Genomic DNA, 18,789 nt, shown 5'->3' with positions numbered 1-18,789 from the left:
CCTATAAACTTGGAGGTCAGAAAGCAATGTATTATAGTATTATTGACTTTGCAGTACTGCAGTGGTATATGGTTTTTCTATAATATGATAAAGAAATTGCATACCTTTGCAATAATGTCATTATAATTGGCAAATTTCATATTCGTAAGTGTATATTTCTTAAGATTGCTCCCAATTTTATAAATATTGAAAATGACTTAAAACTATTTTACTTTAAAGTATTTAAGGAAATGAATAGTGATGACGCCGAGAAACTGCATGCGAAATTGAAATTGTTTTTTTCCAAGCGAATAACCCCGCTTTGTTTTTGGTTGTGCGTGTGTTTTAATTTGTTACAGCTGCTACTTGGTTGCTGCAAAAGTTTGTTATGCACGATATCTTGCTGTTGTTTAACAAGCATTACTTTTTAAAATGATTTATGGTGTGCTTAGATACTATCTAGTCGATTATTTAATTGTAGCAACTCATATTTAAAGACAGGTACAAATAGTGGAGCAATATATATATATATACTAAATAAAAGTGGAAATATTGAACCGTTCCTTCGCATTTTCCATTAACAGATTTATTGCTGGTACTCATTTGCTTTTTCCTATTTTGAAAAAAGTTGTCTGTGGACATGTAATTAGAAAAATAGCAGAGGATGGTTTCGATCCATCGACCTCTGGGTTATGGGCCCAGCACGCTTCCGCTGCGCCACTCTGCTCTACGAGAAACCCATTGACAGGTCGGTCTTATAAGGGTCATATACAGATCATCTTTGTAAGTTTGCAGGGTTACTAAGTTTGGTCAGCTAGCTGTGGTGAGATTTTCAGTTCGAGACAAGCTGCACACGCATTTACATGTATGTGACAGTTTTATTACCTTGTATATAGTTAGTAGGCAAACTACCCCAACGATTTTGTTGTAGCTAATTTTAGCTTTATAATACAATAATATAGATTTGCCGTAAGATTTCATATGTGAGTGTGACGCCAGATGCATGAGAGGTGGCAACCATTTGATTGTGATAATTAAACATCTATTTTTTTTGTATCTTTGGTTTGCTGCTGTGAATCTATACCGTTGCTTATTTTTCCATTATTTTCCTAGTAAGCCAGTATAGGGTGTATAAGGATGTATAGTTTGACAAGTCAGCTCGTACGAAACTTCGGTTATTATGTACGTGTCCTTGCATTTTATTTTGTTTCGGCTTTAGCTGCTTTGTCCCTAAAAGAGTAAAACGTACTGCGACCGAAGGGCCGTGCCGCATGCGGACCAATCGCGCGAGCCGCTGTCACGAGGTAGACCTGCCCCGTCTGCTTGCTTGTGAGCAGCTCAGCACTTGTTCCTCCCCACACGCCATGCCGCACTTTATAGCCCTTAACATCGCGAGGCAGTGGGCCTTAAGGAAGACCGTCATTTTAGCCAGTTATCGACAGTCGAGGACTATGTCAACGCTCCTGATCAATCAGCCCAAATACTCGTGGCTCAAAGAACTGGGCCTGAAAGAGGAGAATGACGGCGTGTATAATGGGACCTGGGGAGGAAAGGGAGAGGTAAGAGGAGATAAGCCAGCTAGCCATGTTTCTAAATATAAATCGAAAAATGGCTGCAAGAATTGTGTGCTACGTTAGCATCACGCATCGTAAAAAGTTGACAAATTATTTTATAACGCGTAGCGGATCAAGGCAAAACGTTAATATTCCCATAGTATATTTAATGGAAATGTAACTTATCGCCAAGTAAAGCATATGCTTCAATTTTGTGTGGATAAATTCATACTATGTAGAACAGGAGAGCTTTTTTAATAAACTGCACGAATTTCTCGTGGAGGGTCAACAATGAAAGTGGCAACTTTGCACAGGTTGTCGCCATAGCTGAGCTAGAATAAAAGGATCAGTCAGATCAGACAAGTTCAAATTCGACTGTAGAGGCATATTCGCTAGACTGGGTCTTAGCTGATGATATAACCGGAGGCTGCATTGCTTATCACACTGTCCCTGTCTGACCGATCTCTGGTTAATCAACGTGCGAGTACATGGGGCACGCGGCACTTTTACACTTACCAACACTGTCCATGTGAATAATTACCTGTTAAGACATCTCAGGACCATCCCTCTCGATTACTGAAAACATCCAAGAAACCACTACGTGTATAGAGCGACTGATTCAAAAGTTATGTGGACGTTGAAGCTTCCATACAACATATATTTGTGTGCATCCCTTAAATGATGCACCCTTAAATGGGAATGAAATTGGCTTATTTCTCTAGTTTGCGGGACACTATTTTAGTGTTATTGGTAAGGTGCTGTCTTAATAACTGTGCATAATGTATATTCTCTTCCCAATTTATCTGTAAAAGATACAAATCGTTTCAATACGGTGTTCACAGGTCGTCACTTCATATTGCCCAGCCAACAATGAGCCGATTGCCAGAGTGCGCCAGGTAAGTTAAGTGACATTTGCTTTTTCATCATCGCTAATCAACTTGATTGCGGTTTATGGTAACTTAATATGAAGTGGTTTTCAAAAAATATTTAAGGCGACCATGGCAGAGTATGAAGAAACTGTGCAGAAGGCAAAGGAGGCCTGGAAAATCTGGGCAGATGTAAGTAAATTATGTCTCACTTTAGATTATGATCCAAGAAGTAATACCCCTTAAAGTGACATTTCAAAAAAATGGAGCTCATGCAGAGCCATTGTTCCGAAAAGTTTGTATTCTCATCTTTCTTTTCAAATATCAGATTCCAGCACCGAAACGAGGGGAGATCGTGCGGCAGATAGGAGATGCACTGAGGAAACAGATTAAAGTGCTGGGGAGCTTGGTGGGAGCCCTACCCTCCATGACAGTTTTCAATTGAACTTTAAATGATTTGCTTGTACAGCTTCTTGTACCTTTTTATAAGCATAACTTTGCTAAAAACTTAAATTCATGCACTGGGAGTCTTATTTGCAATATGAATCTGTTTTTAATTGACTTTTTCAATGATGAAGTATCTCCATCATGTGGAGGCTCTGACATCCCATTTCCTGGCTGTGATGGCCCTTTGGTTACAGGTGTCCCTGGAGATGGGAAAGATCTACGTGGAGGGCGTCGGAGAGGTGCAGGAGTACGTCGACGTGTGTGACTACGCCGTTGGCCTGTCGCGGATGATTGGCGGCCCCGTGCTGCCCTCGGAGAGTGGGTCTACAGTTGGTCATCTTAGAACAGGGGTCTCCAACTCCGGTCCTGGAGAGCTACTATCCAGTAGGTTTTCTGTCCCACTTGGCTTCTGATGAGTCACACCTGCTCCTGGTATTTACCTGAGAACAGCTGTGGCTCATCAGAAGCCAGGTAGGATAGAAAACCTACTGGACGGTAGCTCTCCAGGACCAGAGTTGGAGACCCCTGTCTTAGAATAACAAAGACTCTGCATGCACATTGATGTGTCTGTGCAGTATTTGTGTATGTGTGTTTTTGGTACTAAGGCAGCTCTTAAAATAAACTCGTCTCCAGGACCTGGCCATGCCCTGATTGAGCAATGGAACCCGGTGGGGCTTGTAGGCATCATCACGGCCTTCAACTTTCCCGTGGCTGTGTACGGCTGGAACAACGCAATTGCGCTCATCTGTGGCAACGTTTGCCTCTGGTCAGCTACCACTCCCGCCCCCCCCTCACCCCCCGGCACCCGAGGCTTGCTCCTATGTGTTGTATTAACATCGTGCTTGGCCCCCTACAAACATGTTGAAGATTGACCTCGGTGCCTGATATTGATGGCCTTATTCTCGTGAACTGGGTTGTAACACTTCTGTTAAATAGTATTTGACCTGTTGGCTTGCCGTTTAACCCAAATCATTAACAAATATTCAGCCATATTGGTTAGTTTCTGAGGTTACTGTCTGTACAGCTAACTCCTGAAAAGCCTTCTTTGTTTGAAGTAGTATGAATTTGCCAGTAATATTAGCAAAAATGGATTGATGTCACAAACACTGTTTCTGCAATACTAGCTGACGTGTCAATGCTTGCCTCCTTAGGAAAGGGGCCCCCACAACACCTCTGACCAGCGTCGCCGTGACAAAGTAAGTATGGACCACCTGCTGCTGATTGTTCTCATTTCAGTGACAGTTGTCTGGGTCCTGCAGCCAGACTTGGCTTCTCATGGATTTTCTATGAAAACGGCCAACAGAAGTCCAAAACTCTCAATCTGAACCAATAGCGGAGCCAGAAGTAACAGCGAGGGCGGGCTGGCAGAATATTGGGTGGGCCAGTCCCATAACGATACACAAAATCACACTATAGACGACATATTTTTTTTGTCAGTTTTAAATAACCAGTGCCATTATCAAGACCAAATAAACAAAGAAAACTATTAAACTATTTGCTTTTCATAGCACATTTCCTCCGATTGATCAAACCACACATACCTGTCAGACACAATCGTTTTATCGTACCGTATCGCTGGCCGTGAGTGGGTCTTCCATCTGGTTGTGCCCAGCACCGCCCCCTCCCACCCATACCTTGGTAGATCTGAACCAAATAGGCCAAGTGCATAGGATAGATATGCCAAGTTAATCTGCAAATCAATTCTAGCTACCTCTGGGTGAGGTGTGGCAGGGAGCACAGCGTCGTTACTAAGTAAGGCTCAGGCAAGGTCATGAGGCCCCTGCAGTGGCTGGATATTCTGAGAACTCCCTTTGAGCTTTCAAGGCTGAAAGTATCAGCAAAGACTTTTATATTAGGAGAGTTAAGGAAGAGCTTTTGGTCACAGTAGTGCATCCATTAGTGCTTCGGGGTCTTTTTGTGATAGTCTTAGCCCTTGAGCATCTTTTGTGCTCTTTCGAGAGCAGTAGGGCTCACCACATTGAGTATAGATGGTCATGCTGAGGGCTGATGCTGGACCTGCTGGACTCTCCCCGCTTCTTCTCCTACTTGGTTGCGTCTCTCATCTTACAGAATCGTGGCCGGGGTGCTGGAGCAGAACAACCTTCCTGGAGCCATCTGTTCCATGACCTGCGGCGGTGCCGACATTGGGTGAGTCTCGCACATTGGTGTAGGGGTGTTCTGCAGCTTCCAGAGGTGAGGTGGCGGTTCCTCCAAAAGTTCCTCATGTTAAGTATCCTTATGTTACGTGTGTAACATGTAGTTCACAGTCACAGTATGTAATCCATAGTACCATGCAATACTGCTGATCATGGTCATTATCTTGCAGTAATGCCACACCTCTCAACCATTCATGTCCAGTATTCCTGTTATACTTTCGACTGAGTACTGTGTTTTTGTATTTCTACATTGCTGTATGCAATTTATTTGTTTGTTTGTTTATATAGTTTTTATTAAAGCCTTTGCAGGATTGATCCAAACGACGTCTCATTGAACTTGTACAGTTACAATAAAGATATCTTGTACTTTGCAAAGGCTTGTAACATTAATCTATTGTTCCGATACCAGTGAGTAGTCCAGTTGTATAAATGGATAAGATTAATTTCTTTGAGATGAAACCATCTCAACTGATGTGTTGATGGGAAGGATTAAATATGGTCATGAGATCCATCCATTCGTCCATGTATCCATCCATCAGTCTTCCAGCCACTAATCTTTCTCAGAGTTGTGTAGGGGCCTAGAGCAATCTCAGGCAGCACAGGCCTAGAAGTAGGGCTGCACCCGGGAAGGGATGCCAGTCTAAATGGAGAAATGACTCTGAAAGCCAAGGTGGGTGGGATCACCATACTATGCCAATCACTGATTGGTTTAACTCGTTTGTCATTCTGCACCCTCTGTCCACAGGGAGGCACTAGCAAAAGATGAGCGTGTGGGCCTGGTCTCTTTCACCGGCAGCACTCATGTGGGGAAGAAGGTGTCCCTGATGGTACAGGAGAGGTTTGGTGAGTCTGGACCTTGCCATGCAGAAGCTCAGTTGACTGAACAGTAGTCAGGGCCTTAGTATTTACATCTCTCCCCTTCCTTCCTGTATCTTAGGCCGTCAGCTGCTGGAGTTGGGGGGCAACAATGCTATTATAGGTAAATTTTATTCCATTTTTTCCATCGGTCGTTCATCGTATGACTTTGACGGGGGCTCCACTCGACAGAGGTTGTCCAAAATAATGTTGTCTGACTCTTGATGGTTTTCTCATGGTTGCATTTGTGTTTCCTCTCTTCTCCCATCAGTGTTCGAAGACGCAGACCTCAACCTGGTCGTCCCCTCGGCAGTCTTCGCCTCGGTGGGAACCGCGGGTCAGCGTTGCACCACCACGAGGAGGCTGGTAAGATAAAGGGGCGTCGGCTTCCGGTCCACCGCTCCGTACTGCGGTTTCATTAACTGGTCTGGGGCCAAACAGTATTTTCTCAGGCAGCCTCAACACTAATGTAACACAGATCCCGTGTTGGTGCATCTCTTCCAGATGCTGCACGAGAGCGTTCACGATGACGTCGTGGCGAGAATAGCCAAAGCGTACAAACAAATCCGCATCGGTGACCCCTGGGACCGTGAGTTCATTACCTCTTCAGAAGCCCTTTCATCTGTATGATGGCAGTGCACCTGTGTGGTAACAGACATACTCAATAACTGTTTTATTGCTATTATTTTACTAGAAACTAAGAAAGCCTCCTGTCAACTAAGGTGTAACTGAATCAGACTTCAGAGGGTTAATTCTTTTCTAGAACCACCCTGGCTCACTGGAAGTAATTACATTTATGTGGATCACGACTGCTTTTCGTGCCAACAGCAAACACACTGTACGGACCACTCCACACCAAACAGGCTGTGGAACAATACAAGCAGGCTTTGGATCAAGCAAAACAGCAGGGAGGAACTATTGTGTATGGAGGAAAGGTGAGTGTGTTAACAACCAGAACTCTAAGACTCAGCTGACAGGAGCGAAAAACCTATAAAGTTTAGCATTAACCTTAATCTTGATCCTTTATGTTTACACAAACATTGCCATGACCTCTAGCAGGTTGTAATTCAGTGCATGTTGGTCAGTGTTGGAAACATTCTTCTGTTCTTACCCCCAGGTGATGGACCGTCCCGGAAACTATGTGGAACCTACCATCATCACCGGCTTGGCGCACGACGCCCCCATTGTGCAAACGGAGACCTTTGTACCCATCCTTTATGTGTTGAAGTTCAAGGTCAGCACCTGCTTGACACCAACGCCTGAAACTGACCCCTGCTTGCGTGTAGCTACAGGGTTCATTGAGATGTCCTACTCTGGAGAGAGTAATGAATACCTATAGAAAGATCAGTCTAGTTCAGAACCATAAATACGTGTAATGTAAACGTAATTCTGAAGATAGCATTGACTAAGTTTATGTGGACATTGTCAGAGGCCCAGAGTAGAATTTCATGGGAGTTGCCTGTGCAGTTTACTTTACATGCTTAATACGAACAGACTCTAAAACACGCCACCTTGTCCAGAGGACTGTTTGTTCGGCATCTGATGCATCTGCTAACTTCTGTCTCATGGCAGAGCGAGGAGGAAGCCTTCACCTGGAACAATGAGGTCAAGCAGGGGCTGTCCAGCAGCATTTTCACCAAAGACATGGGCCGCGTGTTCCGCTGGCTTGGGTGAGAACAATCATGCTCTGACCCTGAAATTGGCTTCCTCTTAGTGGTTTGGACATTTTTGGATGTAATTTCTCCATTTGGGCTCCTCCAGCCCCAAAGGATCCGACTGCGGGATCGTGAACGTGAACATTCCGACCAGCGGGGCCGAGATCGGAGGCGCCTTCGGTGAGCGGGCTGGCTCAGCGTCACGGTGCCACTGGCGCCACCTTATGGCAGTAAATGCTGACCTGTTGGTGATGCTGTGGTTTGTTATTTTTTTATTTAAGGAGGGGAAAAACACACCGGAGGTGGGAGAGAATCAGGCAGCGACTCCTGGAAGCAGTACATGAGGAGGTCCACCTGGTGCGTATCCAACTCTAAACCAACTGTGAAGCTAATTCACAGGCCCAAATGTATATTCCAGAACCATTGAGATCATTGCCTGCAAAATATGTCCCTAAATGACACAGGAGTTTAATTGACCCATAAACAACCATTCCTCCATTATCTGCCCCCTAGCCAAAAAACCCACTGAAATCAAGCTGGATTTAATTTTACATTCTAAATGGACTGCGACCACAAATGACACATCACAGACCAAGTTACTAACAAATTTGGCCGTCCTTATCCCTGCAGCACCATCAACTACAGCAAAGACCTTCCCCTAGCCCAGGGAATCAAGTTTGAGTGACGTGATGGGGAACCTGCCCTTCCCACGCTGGCAGGACGGCAAAACCCTGGATTTTACTCCCACTAAACCTCACTGGCTTATTTCCTTCTTTATATATTACTGGACAAATGTGAAAATGGGCTCGAACACTAATCATACAAACCTTTTTCTCAGTAGGTCCAACTACATTTGCAGTTTGAGCAGTTTTTTGTGTACTGCTGTGACTTCAACATGAAACTGTAGCTGCCTTGAAAAGATGTAAACCATGAAGTGTATATTATCGGACAATTTGTGTGAGATCTGCCTTCCATTTCCAAGTTCTGTACAAATAATCCATGCCTTATCAGGTATGTTTGTAGCTTACTGTTTGTGATTCGTTTTGTGATTTTGCCCTGAAAAAAAAGTGTTTGAACGGTCATTCAAATGGGGAAAAACACTCTTAAGTCACTGACATTCTATGGATTGTCATACTTAAGTCATAATTTTAGGTAGGGTTAGGTCCTTGCAGATTTGTAGCTTAAGCCCCTCAGTCTGTTAGAAACGTAAATCCTTTGAAAACCAGCTTCAAAATAAGCTGTTCATCTTAAAAATAGGCGATTAATCAAAGGAACTGTAAAGGTATATAAGCTTTATATGTTCTAGGCTTCAGAGGTGGAAAGTTCAGTACAAATCCAGACCAAGATTTTGTTTTAAACAGCTAGTGGAATATAGGGTGGCATACTGACAGAGTACTCAACTGGTTGGTTGAAACACAATCTTTGTCTGAATTTTGTACATAGTGAACCTGAACTTTCCACCTGTTGAGCTTGTCTCAGAAGAGTTGTTTAAAGTCCAAAAAAAGATGTAGTACACCAAGTTCAACCTCTTATCTGAAAGGTATAATAAGGGTGTCCACACCCAGCCCCACCAGCAGGGGGCAGTCTGCCAAACAAGTTCAGTGACACTAATTTTCTTTGTAGACATTTCTGTAAAATACCCTGTGATAGACTGACATTCCATCCAGGGTGTAACCCTGCCCTGTGCAGGCCGGGATAAGTCAAAGGCTGCTCACGATACCACACAGCAGTGGTAACTGATAGATGAATAGACAGATTTCTCTAAAACACTTCAGATAGTATATGGTTTCATTTTGTCAAAGAGTTTGAGGCGTGGCTACTTGTATGAATACCGGAGACTTTTCATTATCCTTCTGACAATAGAATGACAAAAGGTGTGACCCGCTTTAAAATGAACACTACACATTTCCTGTAAGTGTGCAATGGACCAAAACAGTACAGAAAAAGCCTGACCAACAAGGGAGGAGATGGAAAGTTATGCTGGCGACTGAAGCAGCTTGCACCGTCTCTCGTACAGGCATGATATCTGCCTAAACTCCATAACTCAAGATGATCTCAATTCATAGACAAAATCTATATCATAAGCAGCGATACCATGAATCACCACATCTGATTTAACAGAATTTGCCAAATGTCATAGAAGGAATAAATTATTTCATATACATTACAGTAGATCTATTTATTGCCGGACTCTGTTACACAGATAACTTGGCAAGCAAAGACTGTCCATAAGAAAAGATTAAGAAAATATGCCTGACTGAGATAGAAGACCCCCCCCCCCCCTTTTACCGACACTCAGTTAAGGTTTTTGAAATCGTACAGACCAGTGAAAAACAAATTGTCTGTATGGAACACAGTAACACGCACATGCAAACACCCCCCCCCCCCCAAAAGCAGCGCAATAATACAGTGGAAATGTTCATTCTGCAAACACTAACACCGCTCTTAATACACCAGTCAAAGAGAATTGAGGAAGTTAGAGACTTGAGCAAAACAAGTGCACTTTGAATCACACAAGACTTTCTTTGAATTCGCAGAAAAGGGGAGAAAAAGCTTCCCGATTTCTCACAGCTTATCATTAAGCACGGTAAATTAAGCTGGACATCACAATTCTTAAAACGGAAGCGATATACAACCTACGCAATACGGATTTCATTTCCAGCGCCGGAATAAGGAGTTGACCAATAAACTGAAATCGTTAATGCATCGTAATCCTGAACGAGCGCTGTGTTGGCGCGCGGACACACCGGCTACGTGAGCTGCCGGTTTTGTCCCCAGGTGGGAGGGGGACGGGGGGGATCTCCATGAAGAGACGCTTCATTTGCAGCAGATACTCACTGCAGAGTCTTGTTTAAACATCTCTTAAAGAGGTGCTTGTAAAAGTGAAAGCAAATTTACTTGTTTGTCCATTCGGTCCTTTTTTATGAACTGGGGAGAGATTTATTGGGTACACAGTGCACTTTTAAGTCCTGAGACAGCTGAAGAGTACGGAAGAAAAATTATTGCACCATTAAAATTTGTTGTTCACCTTCTAGAGAAAGGCTTGTACTTTTAAAAAGTCAGTGATGCACCCTAACAAACTCCCCAGAGCCCATCCAGTGTTGGCAGCAGAAGAATCTTCAGGTCTCTTCTAGAAGCTTCTGCAAATTCTTCTGAATCTAGTTTTGAAAATGGGAAAGACAGGAAAAATAGGTCAGAAAACACCTGAAAAAGTAAAATTAACAACATCCTACATTGTTGGTTTTTGCTTTGTGTGTGTGTGTGTGTATATATTATATACATATATTAAAGAAGTAGGGTCAACTTTTGTCAACTTATGACAGTCATAAAAACAGTACGATATAGTAGGATATTTGACCATTTAAGGAAAAAAAAGGCTTCAGTTCTTCAGGAGACAGAGAAAGTGGAAATCAACCTCACACGTTGCTCTCCAGAACTTCCAATAAAAGTTCAATGACATTTAGATCTACAGCTTGTGGATTTCATGGAAGGTGTTTGACTTCAGACAGATGTTCATGAAACCGCTGACTTCTTTGGCAGTGTCTATGAGGGAATTTCCTTAGAACTTGGGAATAACATGAGCGAACAGTGTTTGCACCATGGGCTACACCTGGCCACGTGCAACGGCCTCGTATTCCTAGGCCATAATACCACCATGCAATAAGCATGGAACCGGATAACGCCCACTTCATGACTCGATACTCCAGTGTTCAACAGCAAACCTCGTGCATTAAAGGTAGACTTTCTACTGCTCAGGATCCACGTTCTGTGGGCCCCACTGTAGGTCATGGCTCATTCCGCACCGGCCTTAGACGCAAGTGGTTTCCCAATAGCAGCAGCACTGCCGCAGATGCCAGCTTTGGGAAAGCCAATGATGCAAATATTCAGCATCTTTCGAATGCATTTCTCCCATCACATCTCTGAAATGGTGCTACTGGGTAGGGCTGCATGATAACATTATCATTTAATGGCGATTCTATGGCACATGCGCAATAATCACCAGGGCTTCAGATGAAACCGGATGAAACATTTGTCCGGATGCCGGCTATATGGACGTTTACTTACACTCGCTATTTGGTAAGCAGATTAATAGTGCACCTAAAATATTAATGCTTTTTGTGACACCAAAAAGTTAATAATCCGTATACATTCGGCATACCCTTACGTTTAGTAAATTTAGTTAGTGGAGCCACATGCTACTATTTTGGTAAATCATGAAAGCAATTTATAAGCACTGAAGAGGTGGTGAAGAAAGGGGCAGCTCAGCAACCACAACATCTTTTGAAAGAGGAGGATTAACAAAACAGACGTCAATGGTGTGGTGGTACTTTTTGGAGTTAAAAGTCCGCCATGTTTATTTAACATGAGGATACGCTGCATTTATACAGATTACTAACTCATTAATATTTTAGGCGTACTACTAATATCCTTACCAAATTGTGGGCGTAAGTAAATGTCGATATAGTACTGAAACGCACCGTCAAATTATTGCACCTACATCATATAATCGCAATGCGATATTGTGCCGCCCCAAATGCTCATGAGCTTTGGAGCCTCTGAATGCTGAGCAGATCCCAGCAGTTCCTCTCTTTCCAAGGCTTCTTTTTTCTGGTGGGGGATCTCCAGATGTTCCCCAGCCAGCTATTGTGATATAATCCTTCCAGAACATCCTGGGTGTGCCACTGCCACACGCACTGAACGGCTCTCGAGCGGCTTTGAAAGTGCTGATCCTCAGACCTCTTTCATAGCTACTGCTCACTACTAAATCGGCAGCCAAACTAACGACTCACCTTTGTATCTGTGCTGCTATTTGTAATTAAGTTCAAGTAATTTTTAATGTGGCGTTTCCGTTATTTTGTGCACGCGCAATATACACATACATAAACCCAAAACTGCCGTCGTTTCCCAAGACCTACTTACTTCATACCTTAGATCGTAAATGCCAGACCGCAGTCTCACACATGCTGGTTAACCGCCGTTAATCTAAAACGAGCAGCTCACCTCACGCGAGCCATAGGCGAGACGGCTTGCTATAAATGACTTACTAATGACTTTCTATTAAAAAGAAAGAAAAAAAAAAAACAGTCCTGTTATTGGGTTTTACTTGCGCCAAGTCCCTCAGCAGCCTCAGGATGCCATATTTAGTAAACAAAAAGATTTCCCACAAGGCTTAGGCATGTACCTTCTCTAGCTTGAATAGATTGGTCGACAACTCTCCGTAGATCTCTGCGCTAAACTCCGTCTGGGACTTCTGATGCAGAATATTCCTACAACGGAAAGGTTTACAGCTCAAAATGGCAGCTTTCAACCATATGTAACATCTACTCAAGGCTGCAAGACAAGTCTAGTTAGGAGAGACAAGGCCAGGACGTAGGATTGAAGGAAAAGAACATATCTGAAGGATGCCCATTTGAACTGTACGAAGGGTTCTGCTGAGAATGTCAAGCTAAGGTTACCTTCATTTGAATCGTGTCAGGATATTTGTATCCAAAGTTTTATCTAAATGACTGCAGTTTAAATATAAGCAAAAACAGCAGTGGGGAGATTTAGAGGATTCTTACTCATTGTGTGGGAACTCCGTCAAAGACCTCAGTGAATTCAACCGCTGCTCCAGAGCCACTATCTTAAAGGCCATATAACATGAGGACAGGACCAGGACACACACTCTGTGGGGAGGAAGAGCATCGACCTGGTCAGGAGGGACGGTGGGACAGACACCTGTTTTGGTTCCGCCCGAGCGTCAATAGCGATGGCAGAATCTGACCACCTCAGACTGCCCAAGTCAAACGTTGACGTCAATATATATATTTAAAAAAAATAATAAAAATCCAACTCACAAAAACAAATAGATGAAGAGGAGGGTGTTCAGCGAGACAGTTTGTGACGGCTTATGGTCGTGTGTAGCTGCCATCACTGGGGCCAAACCTGGGCAGATACACAGTGGACGGACGGGGGTTTTACAATGACCGGTTTTTTGGGACCCGCGTCGGAGAAATGGCCGAGGGGACGTACCATTGCGATGAGGGGTATGCTTAGGGTCTGGGGTCTGCTGCCGGTGTATATCCGCGTGCACCGCCACTTGGCCGTTGAGGAAATTCTGTGGCAGGCTGGGAAATTCTTGACAACAGGCAAGAGAGAGAGAGGGGGGGGGGTGGATTTGATGGATTGCCTGAACCCGCCGAGCAGGAAATGTCACGTGGACCCGCCTGCCCATGCATGCCAGGGTGCTGCTTGTGTTCCCGTTTACACGGGCTTAGTATCAAATGCCCGTCACGCCCAACCACTGTCTGGCGAAGAAAAAGTTCCCAATACTGCGTTGTCATGGGTTACAAGCAAGATGCTGCCTTACGGATGAGCAATTAAGTCGCGCTTAAGATGTAAATGCCTCAGTGCTTTAACACTTCCTAGAGTTTTGGGTGGATGTAGAACAATTGTTATCCCATCAGCTCCACATATGATGCCACAGGCAACACCTCAGCAAACGCCTGGGCCATTTTTCACCGGCCTGTGTGACCATTATCGTGAAAAAATGTTTCACGTTCAAATATCTGAAGAGAAAACCGATTTTTACCCACAATTTCTCCTTAAATTAGTAACTTAATTTAAACAAGAAACATGCAGCTTCTCCGTATCAAAACACACTCAACCGACAGAAATAGTTACCGAATCAAAAAAGCATACTGGTTGTCTGTGTCAAAATTACAAGTGGTTTAAGAAATCTGAAGGACCTTCATTTGTGCAGGACAGGTACGGGGTCAGAGAAGTGGTACAAAGACATACCTGCCATCTTCTCGTAGTCTGGGGTTTGTGATCCAGAGCTGCTGCTCTCCAGCATTTCCTGCCTCCGCTGCCGGACCACGCCGTCCAGTTCCGCGAAATCCCCAGTAAAGCCCTGCAAGGAACAGATGCCGCACCTCATTGGTTGGGGACTCGACTATTCTGGACAACAGCAGACAGAACAGGCAATGTGTTGTAGGTGGGAAGACCATGACCACTCACATCACATTTCCAACCCCCTGCCAATCAACCTAGGGTCTTCACCTTCTTCGAGGTTAGAGAGTAGACTGTTTAAATTCTTATTAGCTTTAGAAAGGACATAAAAATGGGTACTGACCAGTGGGAGAGATGAGGGCCGAGTGGCTCTGAAACTGCTCTCCGCAGACGAGGGGGCGGGGCTGCTGCCCACGTTGTCTCCCTGGAAACACGACAGAATGTGCCGGATTAATTCATCCTGCAAGGACAGCTAGGGCGTAACGTCAGCACGGCAAAGCGAAGCAACAACGTCCATCCTAACTAACATTCACACTGCGACTCGTCATTTGCTTTTGCTGTACACTTAAAAACGTCTTTACATTCCTCAGGTCTATTTTAAGTTCTGTGTTCTGTGTCCCCTCTTTTAGAGGGGAGTTTAAGACAAATAGATCTTGGAGTTGTAGTGGAGTTTTACAACCACCTAATCCAGGAACCAAGTTCCCCAATCATAGAACCATTTTATCAGCAAGAAACAAACTAAAACGGTATCTTAACTCAGAACCACATTTAGATGTGAAAAGGAGTCTATATGCTCTGGGAACTACTTACATCTAAATGAACACAGATGGTCTTCAGGAACTTGAAGGTGGTGTCGCGGGACAGGAATGAGACAAAAACGTGCTGCAGACACAGGGTCGGCCGATTAGCACTTCAGATCTTCAGGCAGGGGAGGAGAGGAACTCAGACACCTTCACTCACTCACCCGCTCACTGCTGCTGGTGGTAACGACCAGGGCATTTGGCACCAGGATGGCAGTCTTCGTTTTTTTAATGAAGGTAACCGAGAGCACCGGAATAGCTATCTACATAACGGAGGGGAATGAAAATAGTCAGTGCTGGAGAGACTTTTTTTAAACCAGCGGGCTTTCCCACTCACAGAAACATATACATGTCTAAAGCCACAGCGGGAAACCTTTGTGATACCTTGGTGTCCTTTCCAAAGACTTTGGAATGGAAACAGATCCAGTTTTCGGAGACAAACATCTTTCCCTGGTAAAGAATGTCTTTCTGCAAGGCACAGGTGTAACCTGAAGAGAGAAGAGGCCTAAATTAATACCTTGGATTTCATTCCCCAGGTCCTAACGTCCAACCCCATCTCCCTGCATCACCAGCCAAGCATTCATAACACAGAAGTGATACATCCAGCACGCTAAATGAGATTTATTCATGACAAGGTGGCCGATTTAACAGAATGAACAGAATTTAACGGAACAGACCAGACATTTGTAGAGAAAAAAAGGCACCAGAGGTTAAACAAGGGACCTAAAATCCCAAACAGAGATGAAGAGTAGAAATGAAAAGGCGGCAGAGTTCACTTACTTTGTCGGAGGGGCTCATCTTTACTGACCTCTTTAAAAAGCTTGTGATACTGGGCATTTGTCTTGGAAAACTGAGAGAAAGGAGAAAAAACCATAATCGTACGCACAAAACCCAATAAAAGAACCAATAAAACCCAAAACAGCAGCAACCTAAATATTACATAATTTTATATTCTGCTAAAAAGAAAGCAATTAAATGATAATCCTGCATCTGCAGCAGCATGTGACATTTTTCAAGGATTTTATAGATAAAGAGTCGAGTGGAACCTGTTTTATTAAACGAGACAATGGCCCAGATATCGGCCGGTATCAGGCAGGACTGATTAAAGTCCAAAGAGGTGCTGCATGTGGTGTTGCTGTCCAGTTGGCAAAAGCAACCCTTTGCTTTGCACAGCGATGAACTGCAGGTTTATTAAACAATAAGCAGCATTTTAAGGTGATAGACTGTTTAAAATTATTCTGCTCAGCTTCAGTTGTCTATTTATTTCACTGGAATCATTTGAAATTCTTTAAGGTTCTCTCTCTGTCCCTTGAAGAGGAGTAATTTAAATGCAGTTAAATGAACTGATTAAAGCTGTATTTAAATGTAAATAAAATTTATTTACATTAAAGAAAACACCGACCTGGGTAGACTGAGATTTCTTCCTCTCCAGCTTGGCTTCATAATCACTTGGACTTTGCAACAAGGGAAGCGGATCGATACCCTTCGACCTTAAAAGGACAGAAAGGGGAAAACAAAAACAAAATCACATATGTAAGAATAAATCCCCTGGTTTTTCTTACAACATGCACATGGATAATTAAGGGCTCAAAACAATTTCATTGTGGAAAACATTAAACACAAATTTCACTTTCAGCTGCTGGACTCTGAATTGGCACCAGAGTTAAGATCAGATCAAAGTAACCTGTGTTGTCACACAGAGCAGAGGGGTAACCTAAAACCTACCAGTCGTGGTTATGTAAACCTTGTTCGCATGTCAACATCAGAGCTCTGAACACACACAGCTACATACTAGTCTAGTGTTGTAGGGAGACAGTATCAATTATTATTATTATTAACAGAGTTCAAACTGACAGTCTGTATCCTCAGTGTCGACTTGCTTGCACTATTTAAACATATAACATGCTACATACCCAATCCTGTCCTCAGGGACCCACAGACAGTCCACGTTTTTGCTCCTTCCCAGCTCCTGGCAGGAGCAAAAATGTGGACTGTCTGGGAGGGAGCAAAAACGTGGACTGTCTGTGAGTCCCCGGGGACCGGACTGGGAAACACTGCCCCCGTCTTCCCCTGGCTCTGTAGTGGAGTTTAGAGCATTTCAGGCTTTGCCTTTTCTTAAAAGGTGAGATTCCGGTGTCACCAGGTGCTTTTAAAGCCGCACAGTAGGGATGGGGGACCTTACCTTAGAAGTGACGGTTTCTTCCTAATTTCCGAGGTGTCCGGCTCGGTTTCTATTGACACGTCGAGGACAACGGGGGATTTTCCGCTTCTCTTGAATCTGTCCTCATTATCGGCCTCGGAACTGCGTTACAGAATTACGGGGTTTAACTGGTAAATTGAACAGAAGACTAGGTGACACTTGTTCCTCAGTCAGTAAAAAAAAGGCTGATGTACGGGTTTATACATCGTGTACAATATGATTAAATATCAGCCCAGGCTATAGTAATTTGGAGGAAAAATGAACCCGATTCACTTTCATACTTAAAATGATTATTTGATACAATTCAAATCATTTTATGCCCACCCATATACCCCTATATGGGCAAAGATTTCGTATGCAGGATTTTTTGCTAATTCACGGGGAAAAAAATAATGCGATTATCAGCATTTAACGCCAGTGTCAGCTGCGGGTTTAAATGGCTTCAAGGGAAAATACGGTAGCAGTCTGACAGAAATGCGAGAGAAGCCAAAGCACAGTGGTATTTAAGGATCATATTGCAGTTCCTCTAGGTTCAAAAGGCTGTTTCATGTTTGCTCGTCAAAACATCAAACATCCGTGATAAACAAACAACAAGCCCGTACGGCCCCGTACAATCCAATGCACGCCTGTTGCGCTTCCTCAAACTGCTTTACTCGCCCCCCACACATCAAAGTTAATGCATTTAAGCTAATCGATCCTAACTAGTCATTTGCATTTTGCAAAGTTAGGTGCGGGTCGATGGAGAAAATAAACCAACGTCAACCGGAAATTTTATCAATGCATGCAAAGGGACCAGGTCCACGTCCACGGTCGCCTAGTCGCTCGCTGCGGGAATCACAAGCAGCCAACATCCGCTGGATAAATCCCATTTTTTTTTTACCAGATCCAGGGGGGTTTAAATGGCGAAACACAAGATCTGGAATCGCCGACGATCGGCTGCACCAGGCGCTCCCGGAGACAAAGGATAAAGCACAAAGACAACACTTTGCAAACCGGCGTCAAAATGTAGCGTTTTTAGGCCTTACCGTTACAGTGTAATGATAAAACCACCACCCCCCAAAAAAAAAAAGTTTGCGAGGCGGACGTACTTTGAGTGAATCCCTCTGGCATCCTTCCTGGCCGTCTTAGCGGATCTCGCCTCATCCGGCGTAAGGGGCGAAGCCGTGGCTGCCTGCAGCTGCTCGGTGATCAGCACCATGTCGCCGGCCACTGACCGCTGCCCCAGTCTCCCTCATTTGCGTCCGGCCCTAACCCTCCCCCGCCAAGCGTCCTCTGAGCTGGAGCCCTTCCACCGCCCCGAAGTTAAAACACGGTGGGGGGAGGGACGTATCCAGAGGAAGGGAAAGGACGAGCTTCCCAGGAAACTTCACGCATTACAGGAAAATAGTACGCATTTAACGCCTCCCCCGTTACCTGCTTTCCTTCTCTTTCTTTTTTGCTTATCTGCAGTACAGGCTTTAGCTCTGTGATTAAATATGAATCAGCCGGGTAACGTTACTAGCGTTTG

At 44.1% G+C, this 18,789-nt stretch overlaps 2 protein-coding genes across 2 annotated transcripts; one reads left to right on the top strand and one right to left on the bottom strand.

The window, feature by feature from the left end:
- The first annotated feature begins 1,281 nt into the window (after nt 1–1,281).
- aldh7a1 (aldehyde dehydrogenase 7 family, member A1) lies at nt 1,282–8,538 on the top strand. The gene is made up of 18 exons (XM_023845286.2): nt 1,282–1,538; nt 2,375–2,428; nt 2,525–2,590; nt 2,727–2,807; nt 3,040–3,163; nt 3,479–3,611; nt 3,997–4,041; nt 4,916–4,993; nt 5,747–5,844; nt 5,939–5,980; nt 6,128–6,222; nt 6,361–6,445; nt 6,685–6,791; nt 6,974–7,090; nt 7,429–7,526; nt 7,618–7,691; nt 7,793–7,868; nt 8,142–8,538. Exons 1-18 carry the CDS (start codon nt 1,344–1,346, stop codon nt 8,194–8,196), a joined length of 1,623 nt encoding a protein of 540 aa, XP_023701054.1. The 5' UTR covers nt 1,282–1,343; the 3' UTR covers nt 8,197–8,538.
- Nucleotides 8,539–8,878: 340 nt separating this feature from the next.
- On the bottom strand, nt 8,879–18,789 carry gramd2b (GRAM domain-containing protein 2B). Its single transcript, XM_023845287.2, has 14 exons — nt 18,371–18,789; nt 17,265–17,384; nt 16,485–16,572; nt 15,863–15,932; nt 15,467–15,570; nt 15,247–15,345; nt 15,093–15,164; nt 14,626–14,706; nt 14,292–14,403; nt 13,524–13,628; nt 13,349–13,436; nt 13,073–13,177; nt 12,694–12,778; nt 8,879–10,669 (listed from the first exon to the last, which is right to left on the bottom strand). The coding sequence occupies exons 1-14, from the start codon at nt 18,478–18,480 to the stop codon at nt 10,631–10,633; spliced, it is 1,278 nt and encodes a 425-aa protein (XP_023701055.1). The 5' UTR covers nt 18,481–18,789; the 3' UTR covers nt 8,879–10,630.

The sequence above is a fragment of the Paramormyrops kingsleyae genome, chromosome 7 (genome assembly GCF_048594095.1).
Source record: "Paramormyrops kingsleyae isolate MSU_618 chromosome 7, PKINGS_0.4, whole genome shotgun sequence".
Classification (NCBI taxonomy): Eukaryota; Metazoa; Chordata; class Actinopteri; order Osteoglossiformes; family Mormyridae; genus Paramormyrops; species Paramormyrops kingsleyae.
This window is presented reverse-complemented; position numbering and strand designations above follow the sequence as displayed.

Excerpts from the sequence above, each read along its gene's own strand:
- aldh7a1 (XM_023845286.2), top strand. The coding sequence starts at position 1,344 with ATGCCGCACTTTATAGCCCTTAACATCGCGAGGCAGTGGGCCTTAAGG. Across the intron at positions 2,591-2,726 it reads CCTGGAAAATCTGGGCAGAT|ATTCCAGCACCGAAACGAGG; the intron begins GTAAGTAAATTA and ends TTCAAATATCAG. Across the intron at positions 5,845-5,938 it reads GATGGTACAGGAGAGGTTTG|GCCGTCAGCTGCTGGAGTTG; the intron begins GTGAGTCTGGAC and ends CCTGTATCTTAG.
- gramd2b (XM_023845287.2), bottom strand. The coding sequence starts at position 18,480 with ATGGTGCTGATCACCGAGCAGCTGCAGGCAGCCACGGCTTCGCCCCTT. Across the intron at positions 16,573-17,264 it reads AAGAAACCGTCACTTCTAAG|GTCGAAGGGTATCGATCCGC; the intron begins GTAAGGTCCCCC and ends TGTCCTTTTAAG. Across the intron at positions 15,571-15,862 it reads AGATGAGCCCCTCCGACAAA|GTTACACCTGTGCCTTGCAG; the intron begins GTAAGTGAACTC and ends TTCTCTCTTCAG.